This window comes from Urocampus carinirostris, chromosome 6 (assembly GCF_059441175.1).
Source record: "Urocampus carinirostris isolate Australia breed hairy pipefish chromosome 6, RoL_Ucar_1.0, whole genome shotgun sequence".
NCBI lineage: Eukaryota > Metazoa > Chordata > Actinopteri > Syngnathiformes > Syngnathidae > Urocampus > Urocampus carinirostris.
The window spans coordinates 42,555,745-42,580,486 of NC_142354.1; the positions used below are offsets into that span (position 1 = coordinate 42,555,745).

At 39.3% G+C, this 24,742-nt stretch overlaps 1 protein-coding gene across 1 annotated transcript; it reads right to left on the bottom strand.

The window, feature by feature from the left end:
- Nucleotides 1–3,665: 3,665 nt before the first annotated feature.
- Nucleotides 3,666–24,374, bottom strand: etnk2 (ethanolamine kinase 2). The gene is made up of 9 exons (XM_088339045.1): nucleotides 23,951–24,374; nucleotides 18,739–18,876; nucleotides 16,753–16,874; nucleotides 15,311–15,451; nucleotides 10,861–11,003; nucleotides 10,683–10,766; nucleotides 9,487–9,647; nucleotides 9,323–9,396; nucleotides 3,666–5,121 (listed from the first exon to the last, which is right to left on the bottom strand). Exons 1-9 carry the CDS (start codon nucleotides 24,095–24,097, stop codon nucleotides 5,049–5,051), a joined length of 1,083 nt encoding a protein of 360 aa, XP_088195171.1. The 5' UTR covers nucleotides 24,098–24,374; the 3' UTR covers nucleotides 3,666–5,048.
- Nucleotides 24,375–24,742: the final 368 nt, after the last annotated feature.

Below are 24,742 nucleotides of genomic sequence, written 5' to 3' on the forward strand. Positions count from 1 at the left end.
TCAGGCTGTGCCCGACCAGCCCCCGTGGGTAAGGGTCCGGCCACCAGGCGCTCGCCAGCGGACCCCACCTCCAGGCCTGGCTCCAGAAGGGGCCCCCGGTAACCTGCGTCCGGGCGAGGGAAATTGAGGACCAACGTTTTGTCTCATCATAAGGGGTCTTCTGATCTGCGTTTTGTCTGGCCACTCACCTAGGACCTGTTTGCCATGGGTGACCCTACCAGGGGCTTAAAGCCCCCGACAACATAGCTCCTAGGATCATTGGGACACACGAACTCCTCCACCACGAGGGGGAGATCAAATGATTTTGCTTGAATTGACAATACTGTATAAGGCTTTTCTTATCATTTGTGGTCACCATGGCTCATTTGTTTTGGTGAATACATTTTTGTTTTTAACTATTTGTAATCAGTTTTTTTAAGTGATACTATAGAGCAGCACGAAAGCGCAGTGGTTAGCGCTTGCGCGGCACAGTTCTCAGGTCACGGGATCAAACCTTCCTGTGTGGAGTTTGCATGTTCTCCCCGTGCTTGCGTGGGTTTCCTCCCACATTCCAAAAACATGCTTTTCAGGTTAATTGGCCGGTCCAAATTGTCCCTAGGTGTGAATGGTGTGTCTATGCGTGCCCTGCAACTGGCAACCAGTTCAGGGTGTCCCCTGCCCACTGCCCGAAGATAGCTGGGCTGGGCTCCGGCACCCCCGCGACCCTACTGAGGATAAGCGGTCCAGATAATGAATGGAAGTTTTACGATATTTGTATGTCGTCTTTCTAGAAAAAAATACCAAAACATTACTTAAAATTAGCAAACATTTTACTATTCAAAATTTCTTGAAGTATAATAAGAAAACAATACATAAAATCTGGAAAACTAAGGTGCAAAATATGGTTTTAGTTTTGCAGCTTCATCAAACAAAACACGTTAATATATTTCCCGTACTGCATCATGAGAAACTTGGTATATAAAAAAGAAAATAAAAGTAGTGTGCTGCCATCTTCTGATAAGGATGAAAATTAGTTATAGAAACAAAAAAGAGGTTAATTTTAGCCCATTCTTATTTCCCATCTTTGTATTTATCTCTGTGAAAGATTGGCATTATTGAACTCCGTTGATTTGTTTTAGTTCACCTGAAAAAAATGACCCACCCAATATGGTGGACAGGCTGCCGTGTTGAAACAGCAAAGCAATCTCCTCGAGACGGCGACTGTACCTTCAAGTGTTGAACACTATGTGACGCTGTGGAGTTGTACTACAAAACCTGCTCATTAATCGGCCATTACCAGGTTTATATTAGAACGGGAGCAGAATAACTTTTATATTTACTGCCGGTTTCAAGATAATGGATACTTATGAACAATGTTTATTCGATGCTTAAAAAATAAGGATGACTCTTCGTCTTCTTAGTAAAGTAATGCTTAACTATGTTCAGTTCTATCCAATGTTCCATCTAAGCTGCGCGCGTGCGCCATCGCGCACAAAAATCAGGGCTCGAAATTGCTAATTAAGAAGCGAATTAAGGCAAAGTTTCAGTGCATGAAGGTCAAAATACAAGGGTTCCCCTGACGTTGTGTTCTAAATGCGGTATTTGGAAGTCAAGGTCGAAGTAGAACGAAGGTGAGTAAAGTCAGTAGAGTTTTTCGAGAACCGGCTGCTTTGGCTCGGCTCACTCAAAGGAACCGGCTCTTTCGAGTCCTAAACGGCTCTTCAGGTTGTTTTTGCTTCTTTAATCCCTAAACGACCAAATATTATGTAAAATTGTGCACAAAATGACTTAAAGGAAGGGGGGGAAATAGAACAAAAAAGAAAAAAATTCCAAAATGAAAAAGTACATAGAAATGAACCTACAGCTTATTATTTGATTGTCTGAGCCACAAAGCCATATTTAAACTTTACAATAACCGCTGGGAAAGATCAGCTCTCCAGCAAAATATGGATGGGCAGACAAGGAAGATGAAGAAAAGCGAGGATAATACAGGGATGAGGAAGATAAATACTTTAGTGATGGTTTTTGTTTGCTGAATTAGCATACCTGTCAACCTGTACGTTTTAACCGTACAAAGTCAGTTTATTATGCATTTTAAGACGTGTACGACGTACAAGTAAATCTGTAAAAACTCAAATTTGTCAATAATGGATACCGTCCGGTATACACCGACTATCACGAAACAGCAAATCAATCAAGTCAAACGAGTTCGCCGCAGAAGCCTCTATCTCGGTATCGTTTTTTTTTTCGTTGCAATGAAGCAAGCGGTTTGATGTAGTGAAAGAGAGTCCGTCTCTTTAAGAGAACCGGATTTTTCGGCCCAACTCATTAAAGAGAGCCGGCTCTCAAACGACTCACTTGCTTTGAAAGCCAGGAGAGAAAGCTTACCACGTGTTGTGAGTCATCATTTTATTCATATTGAGTTTCTTTTGTCTTTTATGAGCATATTTGGAATTGAAGTCATCCAAAAGTCATTGAAAGTAATCAAGTCAAAGTAACCCTACCCGACCCTGGCGACGAGTCAAGTGAAGCAAGAGGACATTACAATTAATGATTTGTAAAGTAATGGAGTAACAAGTAGTGAGCATTACAAAGTGATTGCGTTTCTTTGTCATTGTTAACAGTCTTGAACATTGTTTGCAATGAGATTAAACATGGCACTCCGGGAAAAATAAGAACACAATAAAGACATAAAAAAGAAAACTATTTTCAAACATTTCAGGATAAAGAGGCCTCTTTTCTAAGTGCCTTGTAACAAAAGGGCAATAACATTTAGTAGCAACATAATTCCCAAATAAGATAAGAAGACCCATTTTTTTAATTTATAGGAAAGATATTATTTTTCACAGTATTGCATGCCTGTTTAGGGTTGTGATGGCTCTGGGGAAGAAACCATTTCTGGTCCTGCTAGTCCTTGTTGTAAGGGACCTGTAATTTACTGATACTCTAGAGCACAGGTGACAAACAGGCGGCCCGCGGGCCAGATCAGGCCCGCTAAGGGATTGAATCCGGCCCGCGAGACAACACTCAAAGAAGCGCAAGAGAAAAATGAGCTGCAGGTTGAAATATGTCCACTTGATGTTGCCAAAGCCAGGTGCCTCGAACAAAGACACTGTACTTGTATATCTCTCTCTCTCTCTCTCTCCCACCCCTTTTCTCCCATTCTGTCTCTTTCACTCTCCGTGTCTCTTTTTCTCTTCCTTTTCTCTCTCCGTCTTTTAACCTCTTTTGCTCTAACTTCCTTTTTTGCTTTTCTCTTTCTCTCTTCCTACCCTTTGTGCTTTCTTTTCTCTTCTCTCCCTCTGTCTTTCTATTTCTCTTTGCATTTCTTTACTCCTCTCCCTTTCTTTTCCCCCTCTCTCATGACTTTTTATCTCTTTTATTTCTCACGCTCTCTCCCTCTCTCTCTTTTTCTTTCTTGGTCCCGCCCTCTCATTTTCCCTCCCTCTTTCTCTAATTTCTTTATCTCTCTTTTTCTTTCTCTTTAATCTAATAGTCCGGCCCCCGACAGAATGTTTGTTCTATCGTGTGGCCCCCGAGTTAAAATGAGTTTGACACCCCTGCTCTAGTGGCTCAAATCACCCCATACGATTTAAAATTTTTGGCCATTACATGTGATTAAATAAAAACACAGTAAAAAAATGTGTGTAGTATTCGGCGAGCGGTAATAAAACAAACAACTTGCATGCATTTTATTGTATACATTTTATTAAGTAACACGCTAGTCAATAAATGTTAAATTCATTCTGCAACTCCAAATCGTGTAAATAATGTACAGAAACATTTTACAGTATTTTACTACTATTTACACCTTCATCTGTGTGCCTCGATAAGCAGTTAGCAGGTACATTCGCCATGTAAATACCACGCATCCGTGCTTATGAAACAGCAATCGGTTCGATTTTGAAAAAAGGTACAAATGAAAAGGAAAAATAAATAATCTTTTCACCATAAAGTGACGTTTCAATCAACGCCAAGTAACACGTCACATTCCAACTTCAAAAGAAGCACGATGCAAGCAAAACCTGTTCAGTTTATAAGCCTCACGCAAATATTTGAATCGACCGTTGACATTTCCCCTTGACACGGCTTGTTTTTTTTGGTGTTTTTATGTCAAGCTGTTCCCCACAATTGTCAAAACAACTATTTTTCACGTGGTCTAGTACTATGTAAAGGTGCAGCTCAACGTGAGAAAACATTTAAAAGCCGTGATGGAAAACAGAAAACGACAGGAAATATTAAAATGAGTGCAAAACCGACCAAGTTGACGATACGGTAGCGGAGTTAAAAGTAAAGTAACGCGTCGAATCGGATAAATCCCCTAAGCAATGATCTCGACTCCGATAATCGACTTGAGGTCCCTCTCTTGGTCCGCCATACAGTAAAAATGCTGAGATGTTTCATTGTGTTGCCCCCAAAAAAGTATTGGAGTCCATTTAAGACGATGTTGTAATTGCCTGGCACAATAATGAACATTTCCTCAAATCGAGAAAATGATTTTTTCAGTGGAATCATTTTGCGGCTCGTTTATTGATATATGATCTTTACACGAGAACTCCAACCACATAAATGTCCGCAACTTTAACAGATGAGGTCCCCTTACAAAGTATCAACACAAGGAGTATTTTGCGTCATTGAAAGCAAGTAGACCTAGCAGAAAGTATCAAGCCGCGGCTTTTTCCACTAGAAAGTACGATAGAGCGGCACTACAAAAGTCGAGACGGTTGAAAAAAAAAAAAAAAAGAAAAAGCGGTTCTAGCTCAGATCCGCTGCGGCACTAGACGGTCGAAGTGTTTGCTTCACCTGAGTTGTTGAGGCCTTGGAAAGGTTTTCCGAAAAAGCGCACGTTTTTCAAGAGTCGGGACGCGGACCACTCAAATTCAGCACCAGAGTGGAGGGAATAGCGGGAAAAGGAAGGAATCGTGTCGGACAGATAAGAGATAAGAAATATGGAGCTACATTTGGGAGGAAGGAAGGAAGCTTGAAGGGCTTTTTTTTTTTGAAGTGCAAAGAAGAAATCGCAGGAACTGACAAACTTGTGCTCTCGTTGGCCCCGCCCCTGTGTCCCGTCACTCTGGAATCTTCAAGGCCATCACCAGGGGCTTTGTCTTGAAGTATTGATTGAAGCGCAACACAGCATACCTGTGGGACAAAACACATGACAGCTTTCATTATAAAAGACTTAGCTGTGATTGCCAGACGGCTCAGGTTATACTGTCAAATGCCTTTTATAACAGGAAAGACATTTATTTCGCTTATTTCCTTTTTTTAATATTGGACACCTGCAGAGAGTTTGCATAGGATCAGCGTTCTCGTTTGCCCACGTCCCTGCGTCCTTGACGCATTATTTTTGCTGGGGACGCATAGCCTCAAATCAACGTGCGTCCCCGGGACGCAACTTTTTTGACACCAAATCGTCATTATCATTTTTTAACAAAGATTTACCGCACTCCAAACTTTTCGTCAGGCAGATCCGCCATTGTTGTTTTGGTCTCGCGGTTCGAGTTTTCGTCTGCACGCCGATCTCGAGTTGTGTAGTCCGTCTCTTTTTAGAGAACCGGCTTTTTCGGCTCAACTCGTTAAAGAGCTCGCTTGCTTTGATGCGTTATATTACGAATGATGATGTTGTATAAAGAAGTTAAGAAAAAAAGGAAGTATAAAAGGAGAAAATGAAAAAAGACAGGTTTGTGGTGATTCCTTATAATCAGTATAAGCCAACAATAATTTAATGCAGAAAATGAATTCATAATTTGAATAAGAAAATGTATTATTCTACTTCATTATATTTGCATGTTTTTTTTTTCTTTCTACAGTGAACGTCCAAGCGACTTCATTTTTGAACTTTTTTTATAATAAACCTCATTCACGTCGAGCAACTCAGTGTCTCACAACAAAATGTTCATAACAATATATATGATATAAGGAAACACATGATATATTTGGGTATTTTGTAAGGGAAAATATGACAGTTTGTAAGGGCATGGAGCACACTCAATTTTGGGGAGCCATAGATCTCTGTTGGGACCCATAGATTTTGGAGCATGCCAGTCCCCGGTAGAGGTAAGATCGGGCCAAAAAAAAGCACCCGAGCCCGACGCAGGCCCGAGGGGTATTAAACCCGACCCGGACCGAGCCCGACTAATTAACTGGATTTGCTGGCCCGGCCCGAGGGGAGCCCGAAATTACATATTTTATTTATAAGGAGGGGTGATTTATGATAACAAATTAAACTCTGCCTTTTGTTACAACATCTAGGCCTAAGTTAAATAAAACTGTATAAACATTTACATCTTTTATATTTCTGTGTCTGCACTGCAGATGTTACATTAAGCGACAATCTGTCATTGACGGGTTTTTTTTTTTGAGGTAGCGAAAACATTTAAGGGCGTCCGTCATTTTGACGACTTGATCATTGGGCCATAATCCACAGCAGCAGTAGTAGTAGTACGTCCTTAAGATTTTAGCGCAGCACTTTCATTAAGCGGGTGTTGACGTGTTGTGCCCTTTTCCGACTCCTATGCAAATCCCCCCCCCCCCCCCGATCGTATTCTATATAAAACGCTTATTAAAACAATAAAGCGAGCTAATTATAACAATTGGGAGATCCTAGTCTATATAACGCGTTTATTTAAACAATAAAGCGCGATCGTATTCTACAAATTGCGTTTTTTAACGCGGATGAAAATGTCACCAACGTCAATGTACGCTTCCGACAAAAGCGATCGTATTCTATATAATACGCTTTGAAACAAAATAAAGCGAGCTAATTATAATAATTGGGAGATTCTAGTCTATATAACGCGTTTATTTAAACAATAAAGCGCGATCGTATTTTACAAAATGCGTTTGTTAATGCGGATGGAAAAGTCACCAACGTCACTGTACGCTATGATTTCCGCAATCACAACTAATTGTACACAAATAATATTTATTTGATTTACTATATTCCTTGGTCTAGTATCCATACATAGTTTAAGTATATATTTTTAATGAACATATATTTATAATTATTAATTAATTAAAAAAAAAAAAAAAAAAAAAAAAAGCAGGACCGAACCCGACCCGACCCGACCGTATGACTGACATTTCAGGCCCGACCCGGCCCGAAATTGCCTCGGGTTCGGGTTCGGGCCATAAATCTTAGGTCTAGTCCCCGGGACCCATCACTTTTCAGAAATAAAATGAACACTGTGTAAGGTACGTTCTTTATTTTGAAGATCAGACTGTGCCTCACCAGAAACGAACATCACCTCATGTTACTGATATATGGTTTGATTAGATAATCTCATCTCATCTCATCTCATCAGCTGCACCGCTTATCCTCAGTAGGGTCGCGGGGGTGCTGGAGCCCATCCCAGCAATCATCAGGCAGTGGGCAGGGGACACCCTGAACTGGTCGCCAGCCAATCGCAGGGCACACGGGGACAGACAACTCACTCGCTCATTCACACCTAGGGAAAATTTGGACCGGCCAATTCACCTGAAATGCATGTTTTTGGAATGTGGGAGGAAACCGGAGTGCCCGGAGGAAACCCACGCAAGCACGGGGAGAACATACAAACTCCGCACAGGAAGTCTGGAGCTGGATTTGAACCCACGCAGGAGGTTCCCATGACTTGAACTGTGCCGCACATGCGCTAACCACTGCGCCGCCATGCTGCCCTGATTAGATAATAATAATTTTAAAAAAAAACTCTAAATGAAAACTTATTTAAAGTCAAAACTACTAGCTACTACTCAGTGCAGTTTATTTTGATCGTTTGGTGAACCCTCCAACATCAGTTCCCTCAACTGGCGTTCTTGAAATTCTTTTTTTTGACAAGCTCGCGATTATACAATCAGCCATCACTTATCATCTGATGCCCTATTTTGAACTTGTTGAGTCGTTTCGCACCGAGTAACTGCCAACAGATAGTGTTATTTGTCGAACCGGCAGTTGGTCCTTGGAAAAAAAAATCACCTCAAGGCTTTTTAAAGAAGTTAAGACGATGACTGGCACTGTGGGAAATTTTTGAAAACTGTATACCAGGGGTGTCAAACAGGCGGCCCGCGGGCCAGATCAGGCCCGCTAAGGGATTGAATCCGGCCTGCTAGACAATGCTGAGGGAAGCGCAAGAGGAAAACGAGCTGCGGGTTGGAATATGTCCAACCGGTGTTGTCAAAGCCAGGTGCCTCTCACAAACGCTCTGCTTGTATTTATTTCTCCCTCTCTCTCTTCTTCCCTATTTTTCTCACTCTCTGTCTCTCTCTCTTTCACTATCTGTCTCTGTTCTCTTTCTTTGTTTCTCTTTGTCTATTTCTCTCTGTCTCTTTTTGCCTTTTTTTTCCTCTCTTGCTTTTTTCCTCTTCTCTCTCTTTCTCTCTTGATTTCCCCTTCTCTATTTCTCTCCTTTTCTTTTCTCTCCTTCTCTCTTTCTATTTCTCTTTGTATCTCTTTTGTTTCTCATGTTCTCTCTGTCTTTTTTTCTCTCTCTCTCTCTTTCTCCATTTCTCTCTTTCCTTCTCCCACATTCTCTCTTTTTCTCTACCTCTCTTTATCTTATTTCTTTCTCTCTTTTTTCTTTCTCCTCAATCGACTAGTCCGGCCCCCGAGAGAATGTTCTTTTGATCGTGTGGCCCGCGAGTTAAAATGAGTTTGACACCCCCGCTGTATACCAATCTGAAGTGGTGAAACCAGCTCAGTCTTTTCAAAGTTGATTGGAAAGGGTTGGATAAGCATATTGCCGTAAAATCCGGACTATAGAGCGCACTTGATTAAAAGATGCACCTAGTACATTTTTAAAGGAAATAACATGTTGTACATACATAAACAGCACCTGACTATAAGCAGCCTCCAGGGTTGGGTAGGGTTACTTTAACTTGATTACTTTCAATTACTTTTGGATTACTCCAATACCAAATATGCTAATAAAAGACAAAAGAAACTAAATATGAATAAAATGACTCAATTTTGTGCAGGCTTGGGGAGTGACGGAATACACGGAACGGCAAAAATGATGTCGGCAAGCTGTTTGGATTTATTTTCATTTTGTTTCTGTCGCATTTTACGTTAGTTTTTGTCGGAGATCAAAGAGATCAAAGCCAGGAGAGAAAGCTTACCACGTGTTGTGATTCATAAAGATTCAAAACAAATTTGTAGATAAGAAATAAAACGCCATGCCAGCCATAATGTCTGAAATATATTGCGGAGGCATATTTTGAATCACAAACCAAATGACAAAGTGAGCGGGCAAAGCCAGTTAGGCAAGTCAATTGGCACAAAAATGCCTTTCGTGTCGGCAAATAATGCTCGTTTATCTTATGTCATCTTTTTTTGACACACCCGAGTATGCTTGCGACTTACCCAAGGAAATCAAAGTCAATGGAGGAGTATTTTGCCTGGATGAGGGCCCAGAACCCCCAAAAGAAGTGAGAAGCCTTCAACGAGAAAAAGCAAAGGGACATCGTCCCAAATTACTTTCATGATTTCAATATGGAACTTATTTAGATTTATGGAAGCTTCCTTACCAGAGCGAACTTGTTGACCTGCACATAGAGCGTCTCGAGTTCTTTAGCGCTGACCTCATCTGTTTTTTTGGTGAAGAGTTTGTAAGCTTGCAAGTAGAATTTCAGCCAGTCCATCTGCATCTCCCGACTGGGGAACAGCCCATAATCCAGCTCTGCCATGCCTAGTCAATCAGTTAAAATCGGCTTTGTCATGCATTGGTTGTTCGTGCAATTCTCTTTTGTAATAATAGTGCACTTAAAAATAAATAAATAAATAAATAGAGTGCAATAACATTTAGCATGAACAAAACTCTAAATTAAGTTGATGAATAAGATATTAATACCCATTTTTCAATAAAACTGTCAAGGTATACTGTATTGTTTTTAACCTAGTGTGAGTTAGACACGAGGTATTGCAGTTTTACTGAGTTTTCCTTGCCCTCATGTAGGTTTTAGATCAATATTAGGAATAATAGTCTGTGGTTTGCAATAATCTGTGGTCTGTGCAGCCCTTTGAGGCTCTTTGATTGTGATTAAGGGTGTCACAAATAAACATGACTTGACTACTGTATTTATCCAAATATAGATCAGTCGAAAAAATTCGCTGACCACAAAACAATAAATGCAACAGGATTTGAACCCAGGTCAAAGCGGTGAGAGCGCCGCGACCATCAGTGATACAAAAAGTTATCCGATTTTTCTCATCACACATTTTAGTCACAGTATCAGATACATATGTTAGAGAATGGAGAAAACAGGAAAGTCATCCTGAAATATACAATAACAAAAACGCATAAAAGCCCGATTCTTTCATGTATCTGATGATGAATAGGACCTTGAAGGACATGGAATAGATACATGTTACCTTTTAAGTCGATATTGTGTTTACCGTTTAGTTTCAATAAATGATTTTAAATTACGGCCGTGCTTAATCAACACTTTACTAAAAATGATTAGTTTGAGCAGCGAAGAAGTGAACCAAAATTTTAAACAGATTTGTAATTTTAAAAAAAAAGGTTGCGTGTTATACACAAGTGCGTGTTATACATGGACGAATACACTATTTTTTCAGTTTTGCACGCTGTTTTGGGGGTCGTGTCTTTGAGCCAGTTTACCAGAGGGCAACAGGTTAAAGAGGTGGTGAGAGGAGTTTTGTACTTTCGGTAAGGGGTCTGGGCTTTTTTGATTTCATTAAAAACAAAAAAGGTCACACAAACCTGCAAATTCGTTAAAGTGGTTACCAATGTCGAAAGCCTGGTAGTTGTAACTGGAGTATTCGTAGTCTATGAAGCGAACATGAGCTGTAAGACAACATAGGCGGGCCTGTCAGTGCATCCATAAACTAACTTGATCTCAAGTGAGTTGAATGTTGAATAAAGGAAATCAAGTGCATACCGTCTTTGCTGTTGTGGATGATGTTCTTGCAGAGCAGGTCATTGTGGCAGAGCACCACCGGCGACCCCAGCGAGGAAAGGTGATCCTGCATCCAAACCATCTCCTGCTCCAGCACCTCCTTGCTAGGCACTTCCTTCTGGATTCTACGTGGACCCCCAAAAGAAGATTAAAGCTCATTCACATTTATTCGTATAGCCCTCAATCACAAAGTCTCAAAGGGCTGCACAGGCCACAATGACACCATCCCCTGATCTAATACTAGCACGAGGGCAAGGAAAAACTCAATGATCCCAGCTTGAAGAAAGAGAGAAACTGAGAATAGGCCACACATGAGGTTATCCCCCTTCCAGGATGGCCAGGCTGCAATGAATGTTGCTTGAGCGCCAATACACACATTCTAGTCAATATCAGCAATATTCATAAGTGATAACAAACGAATTACCACATGAAATAAAGCGGGAGAACACAGATATGGGCAAACAAACAGCTGCCCTCCTGCTGTTAAATAATAGTTTAATTGACATTTTTACGTAATGTATAGCCAGTGCGTGCAGTCAGGCGTGGACGAGCCTCACCTGTCATCATGCAAATATAAAATGAAGAATATATCAAATACGGTGAAACCTCGCTCGTTCGCGGTTCCACTTTTGCGGGTTCAGAGCTTCGCGGGTCTAAAAAAATATACCTTACCTTCTCAAAAGCATTTATTGACTTGACGCCATTGAGCGCGAGCTTATGTCAACTGAGGACATGGTGTGGACACTCTTATTGTGAAGGGGAGGGGGAGGCCCTGACACAATGCTTAGTCATTGCTGCTTCGCTCACCCCCCGTCTTTCAACTCCCCCCACCTCGCCCCATTCTTATATGGCGCTCAGTTTATCAAGGAGGGAACTCGGCGACGCGACGTAAGTATATTCTCTTCTGTCACATTTCATCTCAAGTTTGACTTTATTATACCAAAAGCGAGCAGTTGTTTGTACTACCTAAACACGGTTTAATGTGAGTGGTTTCGTGTATTTGTTGTAAAAGCCGTTCGATGCCGCTTGCTTAAGTACGTTGTTATTGTCAGAAGGTAGCTCTTTCACTTTCATTGAAATGAACACAGACCATTTTTTTAACTGTTGTTTCCCAAAACGCTTCACAAACACTCATCAAATATCACATTTTCACTGTTTTTATTTTCAATATGTAACCGGTAGTGTTAACAAGCTGCCAGCGATCACTTCGGTTTAAGGGGGGGGTACTGTATACCTGTATACGTTTTTTGTAAGCATTTTTGAAGGGGCGCCGCTACTTCGCGGATTTTCACTACTTATGTCAGGAAAATGGTGTTACTTCCTCATCCTTGGGCAGTTTTTATGTCTACATTTTGGTGATCCTTCCTAGTTAGTACCTGGACTCCATCAATATATAGTGGTCATATTTCTTGCAAGCTACGTACATTCACAACTTGTAACGTTATGGGATGCAGAAATGGAACACACAAGCACAGTAATCTATTGATTTTGCTGAGTGACAGGAATAAAATCATCAAACGTTAAATGCGGAGACATGGTCCATTTTCCTAATGAGGTCGTTAGACCTTTGCCTTTGTAATCAAAATACTCTGAAACGCCATGTTTGTCTCTAGTCATGCAAACGCTTTGATCGGATTTGTCCAAAAATCCAAATTCTGATCCCAGTCAGACTATTCCTTGCATGTAAATGTAGTCAGTGACTCGTGAGCTATTTTTAGAACTGGTCCCCAGATATTTTTGTTGTCCTTGGAGAAGTTGCTAGCAACACAAATACAAGCACCTGGAGATTTGTTTCCTCCTTATTAACAGCATTGCCCAACCTAGCTAACTACACTGCCCAGCCCTACTCATTCTTTTTTACACAAGTGTTAATTGAAAGCTAATGACTTACATTAGGCCACTCCTTAATCTACTCTACAAAGGAGGAGATTATGGCAAGTTGTTTTTAAGTCAACCTAAAAAAATGAAAGTAATCAATAAATAAAATGTGATGCGCCCGTGCATTAAGTGAAGAAAAATGAAACGAGTCTCCTTAAAAAAATTAGCTTTTCCATTGCATTTCTTCTTACCTCATAAGTTATGCAGGGATGTGATTTTTCCGACTATAGTCGGAATTCCGACTTTTTCACTTTTTCCATAGTTTACGTATTTGAAGTTTAAAATAGTATGTATACTTCACTTATTGATTCTTAAAGCGTACTTTTATTTTCAAATCACTTGAGTCGGGGCAACATTTGCTCATACAATGTCGGGGTGACTCGGAATTCAGTATACTGAAGTTTGATTGGGCTCGAATGTGTCCATCTTTTTCTAATCCAATGAGATTTCAGTTCTTTGCCCTTAATGCTGCTAGCCAATGTTGGCCTTCGAATATATTACGTCTCGCTAAACGTACTAGCTTGTTAGCATTATCAGCCGCTAAGACCTCGTCGAGAATGGAAAAAGTCTGCCATCCAACGATTCAGAAGAAAATACCTTATCACTGACCTTGCAGTATTTACAAAAAAAACAGGTATGTGGGCAAATTATTTTGTTATTTAAATCATCTAAAGATGTTACTTAAATGATTAATTCAAGAATGGTTTTGGACAAGTAAATTGCTTAAAACCCAGGAGCTCTGCCCTGGGCACCCCCGGAGGGGCTGTGGCCCCCAAACCCCTGGCTAGGTTTCCGACTTTTTTCTCCTCACCTCAATCACATCCCTGGTTATGGCAGCGGGAATTCTTTTTTGGCGTTGTCATGTGAAGTGTCCGCACCCCATACAGTGGTGATCAGACCAAGATGTAGGGAGACCTCTTTTTTGCTCAAAATATGGAAATTGTGCCTATAGACCCTATTCCGTGTTTGTAGACAAGTGTAACCTAGCCAAGCCACGTGCACATATTTGAGGCCATTCCACGTAACGTAGGAAAAAATTACCAAAAGGCTTGACCTGCTGTTACTTTGCCGATACTATCACAACTTCTATTGTTTGGGGCTGTGTACCAAATCAGAATCCTTGGTCTCACTATTGCCCTCTACCATGAGGCAAGATAATTGCGTGCCTCACTCTAAATCTGCTGATACTCATAACAGTAATACATTACATATATTTATTTTTGTGTAACAGCGTCAATTGCAGTAAATGGGTAATCCTCCATTTTGAAAAATAAATGAATAAAAATCCATGCAACGAGAAAAATATTTACTGGGTGGCTTAAATTGCTGTTATCTTGTCAATGCTATCAGAGATTCTATTGTTTGGGGTTGAGGCAGAATCTTTGGTCTCACTATTGCCCTCTGCCATGAGGAAAGAGAATTGCTCATCACTGTAGTGTGTAGCATGTTACGCAGTAGTCGTGTTAATAAAAGTTATAATGTAAAAAAAAAAAAAAAAAAAAAAAAAAAAAAGGGGGAAAATCAAAACATTGTGAAGATAGATAGGAAAAACTAACTCTGTATAAATTGAACTACAGTAATCCCTCGGTTTTCGCGGATAATGGGGACCAAGACCACCCGCGAAAACTGAAAATCAACGAAATAGCGGCGCCCCTTCAAAAATGCTTAAAAAAACGTATACAGGTATACCCCCCTGTATACAGTACACTATATAGAATACGGTTAGAGAGAGTGAAATTCATGTTATAACAAAAAAAAAACTGTAAAATATGTTGTATGTACACAGAATAAGACGGCGGCAAAACCACTACGAACCATTCAGTACGATTGTATTAACCGCTCTCAACCACATGCAGCCATCGCAGTTTATTTCGCTTGTTAACACTACCGCTTACATATTGAAAATAAAAACAGTGAAAATGTGATATTGGATGAGTGTTTGTGAAGCGTTTTGGGAAACAACAGTTGAAAAAATGGTCTGTGTTCATTTTAATGAAAGTGAAAGAGCTACCTTCTGACAATAACAATATACTTTAGCTAACGGCATCAAACGGCTTTTACAACAAATACACTAAACCACGCACAATTAGCCGTGTTTATGTAGTACAAACTACCGCTCGCTTTTGGTATAATAAAGTCAAACTTGAGATGAAATGTGACAGAAGAGAATATACTTACGTCGCGTCGCTGAGTTCCTCCTCGATAAACTGAACGCCACATAACAAGGGGGTGAGGTGGGAGGAGTTAAAGGAGGGGGGGTGAGTGAAACAGTAACTCACCATGACTAAGCATTGTGTCAGGGCCTCCCCCTCCCCTTCACAATAAGAGTGTCCACACCGTGTCCTCAGTTGACATAAGCTCACGCTTGCTCAAGTCAACAAATGCTTTTATTGAGAAGGTATATTTTTTAGACCCGCAAAGCTCTGAACCCGCGAAAGTGGAACTGCGAACTAGCGAGGTACCACTGTATTTACCACCCCAAACATCTCGTGAGATAAAGTGGCTGTGATTGATCAAGCAAAACTCATTGAGTCAACAAATCAACACTTGGTACCTGATGTTGGAAGCTTGTTCTGTGAACTCCGTTGCCACAAGAGAGAAGTATTTCTGCATCTTGATCCACAAGTTGGGTTTGGGAATACACCCGTTATGTGCGTGGATGGCGTGGACACGAGCCATCTCTCCAGCTATCAGTCTGCAGGAAAACGCATAGATCACATTTATTGGGCGTACTGGATTCCTCCATCCTTGCTGTATCAAGAGATAAACTATAGCTGTCCTACAATAGCTGTCTTAAAAAAAAAAAATATGAAATCAGATTGAGACCAGTGTTCTGGTTTGCCCACGTCCCTGCGTCCTAGACGCATCATTTTTGCTGGGAACGCATAGTCTCAAATCAACGTGCGTCCCCGGGACGCAACTTTTTTGACACAAAATTGTCATTATTACCGGAATACATTTTTTTTAAACAAAGATTTACCGCACTCCAAACTTTTGGTCAGGCAGATCCGCCATTGTTGTTTTGGTCTCGCGGTTCGAGTTTTCGTCTGCACGCCGATCTCGGTAAAACGAGATCTCGTTGTTTGGAGATTACGTCATTGTTGTGGTGGTTGTTGTGGAGTGAAAGTTGTGTATGCCTCCGAAAAAACAGTATTTGGTGAAAATCAACGCAAAATTGGTCATTTCTTCAGTGTCAGTAATAAGTCGAAACATAATGCAGAAAGTGATAAAAACGGCAATAAATCCGGCACGAAAAAACTGAGAAATTCTTCGGAAGATCGCGGAGGCAAGCAAAACACGCGTGTTGAAACGAACGATTCGACAAAAGAAAATAAATAAGAATACTCCTAGCAAGAAAAGGACTTTTCTGCCAAAATGGACTAAATTATATTCCCTGTGACGCTATGAGGAGGATGGTAATGGATTGGACCTTGAGAAGGCATTACAACTGTGGCGGGACAGCAAACCACGAAGAATATATGAACTGAAAAATCTGAAGTAATAACTGCTTTGTATTAACAATTAACTGTGATGATTATAACTTCATGAATATATAGACTAACATTTTAGCAATATAATGTACAATATTGTGAACTGAAAAATCTGAAGTGATAACTGCTTTGTTTTACCAATTAAATGTGATGATTAAAAGTGAATGACAATATAGATTAATATAATTATTTCAGCAATATTATTTTGTATAATGTACAATATTGTTGTGAACTGAAAAATCTTGAAGTGATAACAGATTTGTATTACCAATAAACTTTGATGATTAAAACTGAATGAATATATATATTTATATTATACATTTGTCGCCAATTTACAATTTCAACCCCGATAACACTAAATTTTGGGGAGCCATAGATCTCTGTTGGGACCCATAGATCTTTGAGCATGCGAGTCCCCTGGACCCATCACTTTTCAGAGGCAAAATGAACACTGTTGAGACTGTTGCACAATGAAACTATTTCATAAGTGTTTGCTTATCCCTACCTGAGTAAAGAAGGATCCCTAACGTCTTCCGTCCCAAGAGCATCCCCTGGCATGTATTCGTAACAAATGCCGTTGTGAAAGGTGCAGTAAAGTCGGGGAGCGCAGCCGTTAGCATGCAGCACCTAGTACGGAAAAATAAAACACTGTCAATTTACAACTAGAACAATACCATTGAACCTATGACTCAGTTGATCATTAACATTCAATTTGACTTCTGTATCTCAAACGCCAAAGATTCTAATCAAACTGTGCAATGAGAGATTATAATATTTACATTTATTAACTGAATTAATATTAAACCATGAATTGATTTCTTTACAATTATGATAAGATGGGATTACATATACAGTGCTGTGAAAAAGTATTCATCCCCTTCCTGTTTCTATGTTCTTTCTGTGCATATTTATCACTCAAATGTCATGAAGCCCATCTTAATATTACACAGAGACAAACCATGGAAATACAAAATGCAGTTTTGAAATGTTGATACCATTTATTAAGACAAAATAAAAACATGTGGCCCTATGTGACAAAGTAATTCCCCCTTACCCTGATAGCAAGTTGGTCCACCCGTGGCAATGATAACAGAAATCAAACGTTTATGCTAATAGGTAACGAGTCTTTCACAACGCTGTGGCGGAAATTTATGCCCATTCTTCTTTGCAGAATTGTTTCAAATCTGCCATATTGGAGGGTTTTATGGCATGAACTCCCCATTTAAGATAGCACACAGCATCTCAATTGGATTTAAATCCAGACCTGGCCATCATTGCCCTGCTGCATAATCCAAGAAAGCTTGAGTTTGGGGGAACAAACTGATGTCCAGACGTTCTTCTTAAGGATCTTCTGGTAATCACCAGAATATATTATTCAGTCAACCACAACAAGTTGTCCTGGTCCTTAGACAACAAAGCAAGGCCAGACCATCACACTGCCGCCACCATGCTTCCCGGTTGGGATCATGTCTGTTTTGTTAAATGCTGTGCGATTTTTATGGTGCACCACATCCAAAAAGGTAAATTTTAGACTTATCTTGTCCACAGAATGTTTCCCCCCCAAAAAATAAAGACACTTTTTGGCAGGTATGAAACGAGGCTTTGTGTTCTTTTGTGACAGCAGTGGTTTTCGCCTAGGAACTCTCCCGTGGATGCCGTTTTTGGCCTGTGTCTATCTTATGGTGGAGTCATGAACATTGACCTTAACTGAGGCCAGGGAGAACTGTACTTCCTTGGATGTTTTTCGAGGTTATTTTGTAAACTCCTGCATGAGCTGTTGTCGCACTCCTGGAGTAATCCTAGCTGGTCGACCACTCCTGGAAAGGTTTGCCACTGTTCCTGGTTTTCTCCATTTGTGGGTAATGGCTATGACAGTGGTTTGCTGGAGCCCCACAGCCTTGGAAACGGGTTCGTGACCTTTTCCGTACGGATAGATTTAAACCACTTATTTTCTAATAACTTTTGGAATTTCTTTGGATTGTGGAAGATTGAATTTAAGAGATTCATTGATTTACGTGGTGGCAATTCATTTTTTGTGTGACCCGTGGGCTTGAACTCAGCTTCCCTAAATATGTGGTTAGCAACTGTTACTTTGTGATTTAAAAAGAGTGAGGAATCACTTTTTTACATAGGTTTCAATTTTGTTTATTTTTTTGCATTAAATAAATGGAATCAACATTTCAAAACTGCATTTTCTATTTCGTTTGGTTGTCTCTGTGTGATATAAAAATCGGTTTCATGGACGGAAATCCTTGAGTGATAAATATGCGGAGGGCAAATACTTTTCCCGGCACTGTAACTTTGTTTTATAGGAATTTGGTTTCATGACGGGAACAAGATAAGCGCTGTTCTTTGTCACATCAGCCCTTTTTTCTTTCCCATTTCACAATATTTTCTTAAATTTGTTGATTATAAATTCAATGTAACCTCGTATTACGAGGATATTAGTCGGGGGAAAATAAAAGGTAAATCACTCAATAAATAAAATTACCTGAAAGCTTTTGAGCTCATTGTCTCTGTCCACAATAAGCTCGGTCTTGTTCCCATAAACACGTACTAAAACGACATCTTCTACATTGTTGTCCAAATAGCAGCCCACCAGTTTGTTGGTTGTCCCATCAGTAAAAAGCTGAAACAAGAAGGACATAAGAAGTGAAATGAGAGTTGAGGAAAGAAACTTCGGAGGTCATATTGTGTGTAAATGAAGAATAGTAACATAAATAAAATACTCATGGGTATTTTAAAATCAATTTCTCACTATGTACACAGTCAATGTGGTGTTTTGCTTTTGGTTCCTTGTTCCGGAGAAACTTAATTGCCCTTTAACGGAGTGTATTACTTTTCGGTGTGAAAATGTTTTCATCCAAATATTTCATAACAAAAGGCATCACCATTGCCTCAAAGATCAGATATAAATTGTATGAATGTTTATACTATGAGTCGGGAAAGTATGGGTCCTAAGTCAGATGTATGTCTTTCAAAGAGTACATCTGGCTCGGAGATATAATGATGGTCATAGTAAACGTCTCTGTGATTTTTATTATGCAAAACCGAAACTCAAGACAGTAATCAGATTGGTTCAAAGCATATAGGGCGGTGTTTTCATTCCAGTTTACACTTTAGGTTTTACACAAAAAGTCCTCATTTTGACTGTACGTCTCAAAGGAATCCTTCAAAATTGAACAAATAGTATTCACTGTTGAGACACTTTATGATGAAAACCAACAGAACAAACTGTAAACACCCAAAACCACCAGCCAAGGACCCAAAAGCAATTTGACAGATTGAGCAATAGGGGTGGGCAAAACTTTGTACACATAACGCACTCCCCTAATTACATGCATATATTTCTTGCAATTTGTTTCGAAACCGGTTTTATGACAGAAATGAAGTTGAAAATGGCCTTTGATGATCTAACGTGACAGTGGGAGAGAGACAAATTTTAAGTGGTATATTTGTTGACATGGGGCTCTGGCATCTTTATCTAATAGATTTGAATAAATCATCAAAATATTACACAGTGAAATCAGATTTGCTGAAGAATTAGCTTTTGTCTGGAGAGCGGGTTTGGCAGTTTTGTTGAAGTTTTCAAATACAGGGTGTGGCTCTCCCGAAAAAAAAATCTAAATATTTTGATTACATGGCTTCACGGTTCCCGATCCTTGTCCTATACCGTGTTGCTGTATTGCGGACAGGCTTTTAAACCACTGATTGTTTCTCCTTAAAAATAAAAGTTCCACAAAAACCGTGACGCAAAACATTGGATCGGACCGCGGTCCACACAACAACAACAACGTGGCTCGCATGTCACATGTCATGCGCTCACTCAGACAGGTCTGGCATTCCGTGCGTGGATGTCCACAAAGGTTGGGCATTCGGCCATCCTTGTTATGGCTGCCGACACGCTGGCAAAAACAGCGTTGTCTACTCCATGACTGATCCCCTCCACCTGCCACACAATACAACGCTAACACCGGCGGCCGATGCGACAGTAGGCAGCAACTTTACACCCAGACAGACGTAAACATTCAGCCCAGGTTCACGTGGGGGTGAGGGCGGTGTTTTGAGCGGTCGTCTGCAATGATGTCAAATACACTGAAAGACAATTGGCAGTGTTCATTTTACCTCTGAAAAGTGATGGGTCCCGGGGACTCGCATGCTCAAAATTCTATGGGTCCCAACAAAGATCTATGGCTCCCCAAAATTTTGTGTTATCGCGGTTGAAATTGTAAATCGGCGACAAATATATAATATAAATCTATATATTCATTCAGTTTTAATCATCACAGTTCATTGGTAATACAAAGCAGTTATCACTTCAGATTTTTCAGTTCACAAAAATATTGTACATTATACAAAATAATATTGCTGAAATATTAGTCTATATGCACCAAATGCATATTGCACAAACCCTTACGATACCAAATGTATGTAACATCCTACATGCCGTCATTTCTTTGTGTAAATATTGTGTAAATTAAAACTATAACCTTATCCCCCTTGCTTTATAACCTTATCTTCTTGGTTTCTTTACCTCACTGTGACTGTGTGAAACTGGAGTGTCATGCCCAATTTCGTTGTCACAATATGTTAACCCATTTTGTAACAATGACAATAAAGGTATATTCTATTCTATTCTATATATTCATGCAGTTTTAATCATTACAGTTAATTGGTAATACAAAGCAAGTTATCACTTCAGATTTTTCAGTTCGTATATTCTTCATAGTTTGCTGTCCCGCCAGTCCAGTCCATTATCATTCTCCTCATAGCGTCACCAGGAATATAATTTAGTCCATTTTGGCAGAAAAGTCATTTTCTTGCTAGGAGTATTCTTTTGTTCATTTTCTTTTGGCGAATCGTTCGCTTCAACACACGTGTTTTCCTGTCTCCGCGATCTTCCGAAGAATTTCTCCGCCGTTTTTTCGTGCCGGAATTATTGCCGTTGTTATCACTATTGGCATTATGTTTCGACTTATTATTGAGACCGAAGAAATGACCAATTTTGTGTTGATTTTCACCTTAAATCGACGACAACCACCACAACAATGACGTCATCTCGAAGCAACGAGATCTCGTTGGCCGAGATCGGCGTGCAGTCAAAAACTTGAACCGCGAGACCAAAACAACAATGGCGGATCTGCCTGAAGAAAAGTTTGGAGTGCGGTAAATCTTTGGTAAAAAAAAAGTAATCTGGTAATAATGACAATTTTGTGTCAAAAAAGTTGCGTCCCGGGGACGCACGTTGATTTGAGACTATGCGTCCACAGCAAAAATGATGCGTCTATGACGCAGGGACGCCGGCAAACCAGAACACTGAATTTGTGTGTAATTTACTCGATTCGTGGTTCCCCTTAATAAAAATGACTAACACCTAGATACCGGGAAGGCACATCAAATTAAAAAAAAAAAAAAAGATTGAGAGACAGCATTCGGACAGCAAATTGTTTTTGTTGAAACAAAAAGAAGTGTCCCGATCAAATTAAAACACAGCTGATCAAGAGGATTGAAGACCTGAGAAACTCAAAATTGTCATGAGAAAATGCCTACTTGTTTCAGGTTAGAGAATAAGAAGGATGTAAAACGTTTTTTATTAGTTGGTTAGTCGAAGGCTAACCAAAATGATTACGGTAAAGTCGTTTGTTATCGAATATATTGATGTTTTTTTAATAAAGGTTTGTTGTCCGCTTTACATGTCAATGGTAAACTCGTTTGTTATGGAATATAAGTAGATTTTTTGGGTTTGAACAATTTTTCTCGACACTTTTAACAACAATTAAACATATTCACAATCTCATTATATAATTTTCTAACAACATGAGGTTTGAACCATTTTTGTCGACATTTTTAACAGCAATTAAACACATTCGCAATTTCATTATATCATATTCCGACAATATGAGATTTTATCGACAATTTTAACAGCGATTAAACATATTCACAATTTCATTATATCATTTCTAACAATATGAGGATTGAACAATTTTGGTCGACACTTTTAACAGCAATTAAATACATTCACAATTTCATTATATCATATTCTAAACATATGAGGTTTTCTCCACACTTTTAACAGCAATTAAACATATTCACAATTTCATTATATCATATTCTAAAAATATGAGGTTTTATCGACACTTTTAACAGCAATTAAACATATTCACTATTTCATTATATCATATTCTAAAAATATAAGGTTCCATCGACACTTTTAACAGCAATTAAATACATTCACAATTTCATTATATCATATTCTAAAAATATGAGGTTTTATCGACACTTTTAACAGCAATTTAACATATTCACTATTTCATTATATCATATTCTAAAAATATGAAGTTTTATCGACACTTTTATCAGCAATTAAATACATTCACAATGTCATTATATCATATTCTAAGAATATGAGGTTTTATCGACACTTTTAACAGTAATTAAACATATTCACAATTTCATTACATCATATTCTAACAATATGAGGTTTGAACAATTTTTATCAACACTTTTAACAGCAATTAAATACTTTCGCAATTTCATTATATCATATTAAAAAATGTGAGGTTTTATCGACACTTTTAACAGCAATTTAACATATTCACTATTTCATTATATCATATTCTAAAAATATGAAGTTTTATCGACACTTTTATCAGCAATTAAATACATTCACAATGTAATTATATCATATTCTAACAATATGAGGTTTTATCGACACTTAACAGCAATTAAACATATTCACAATTTCATCATATTATATTCTAAAAATATGAGGTTTTCTCGACATTTTTAACAGCAATTATACCTATTCACAATTTCATTGTATTCTAAAAATATGAGGTTTAATCGACACTTTTAACAGAAATTAAATACATTCACAATTTCATTATATCATATTCAAACAATATGAGGTTTGAACAATTTTTATCGACACTTTTAACAGCAATTAAACATATTCACAATTTCATTAAATTCTAAAAAATATAAGGTTTAATCGACACTTTTAACAGAAATTAAATACATTCACAATTTCATTATATCATTTTCTAAAAATATGAGGTTTGAACAATTTTTGTCGACATTTTTAACGGCAGTTAAACACGTTCGCAATTTCATGATATCATATTCTAACAATATGAGGTTTTATCAAGACTTTTAACAGCAATTAAACATATTCACAATTTCATTATATCATATTCTAACAATATGAGGTTTGAACCATTTTTATCGACACTTTTAAGAGCAATTTAACATATTCACAATTGCATTATATCATATTCTAAAAATATGAGGTTTTCTCGACACTTTTAACAGCAATTTTCTAAAAATATGAGGTTTTCTCGACACTTTTAACAGAAATTAAATACATTCACAATTTCATTATATCATTTTCTAAAAATATGAGGTTTGAACAATTTTTGTCGACATTTTTAACAGCAGTTAAACACCTTCGCAATTTCATGATATCATATTCTAACAATATGAGGTTTTATCGAGACTTTTAACAGCAATTAAATACATTCACAATGTCATTATATCACATTCTAAAAATATGAGGTTTGAACTATTTGTATCGACACTTTTAACAGCAGTTAACCAATGTGTAAAGGGAAATGGAGTTTTTAAGGGCTTGCTGTGCCCGTCCCCTTTAAATGTCAATCTTGGCGTAGGTTAGCATAGAGCTAGCCCGAATGCGTTTGTCATACCTTGATCTTCACACGGTTGGAGTCCCACGCTGGTCTGAGCTGCTTCATGATCTCCATGGCTCCTTCCGCCACGTTGTGCTCGTCTACAAAAACGGGAATCTTTCGAATAGCCGGCGAGCCGACCGGCACATGGATCTGGGTCTCCATCCCAGCGACGTCAACCCTTTAATCCTCGGGCCTTTCTCAGACAGTTGGAGCATACAAACGGCGACTCGATTTGAGAGCTAACTAATGTCTCCGAGATGGGGGAGATGGGCTTATTTTGGGCTTGAATGCGGCAGTGGGAATGGAGGAAGACGGGTGAAAGCGGTGGTGGAGGCCCGGAGAGAAGAGTTAACCGACGCCGGTTCCTGGAGGTTGTCAGCAGCCTTAGCGCTTCCTCCTACGTGACTCCGCCCATTCGGAATCATCCGATTGTACCGCTGTTCCAGAACACACGGTCGAGACCGCCCACTTTTTCCGAGTTTTCACGAAGGTGCACGAAGTCTCGTGAATTGGGTTCGTGTATGGAATCGTCAAGTTTGACGTACTGTATTATAAATGATCTCATCTCATCTCATTAGCTGCACCGCTTATCTTCATTAGGGCTGCGGGGATGCGGGAGCCCATCCCAGCAATCATCGGGCAGTGGGCAAGGGGACACCCTGAACTGGTTGCCAGCCAATCGCAGGGCACACGGGGACAGACAACTCGCTCATTCACACCTAGGGACAATTTGGACCGGCCAATCCACCTGAAATGCATGTCTTTGGAATGTGGGAGGAAACCGGAGTGCCCGGAGGAAACCCACGC

Coding starts and splice junctions, on each gene's coding strand:
- etnk2 (XM_088339045.1), bottom strand. CDS start 24,097: ATGGAGACCCAGATCCATGTGCCGGTCGGCTCGCCGGCTATTCGAAAG. Junction 18,877..23,950: donor CCAACCGTGTGAAGATCAAG/GTATGACAAACG, acceptor TTCTTGTTTCAG/CTTTTTACTGATGGGACAAC. Junction 5,122..9,322: donor ATTGACTTTGATTTCCTTGG/GTAAGTCGCAAG, acceptor TTTGTCCCACAG/GTATGCTGTGTTGCGCTTCA.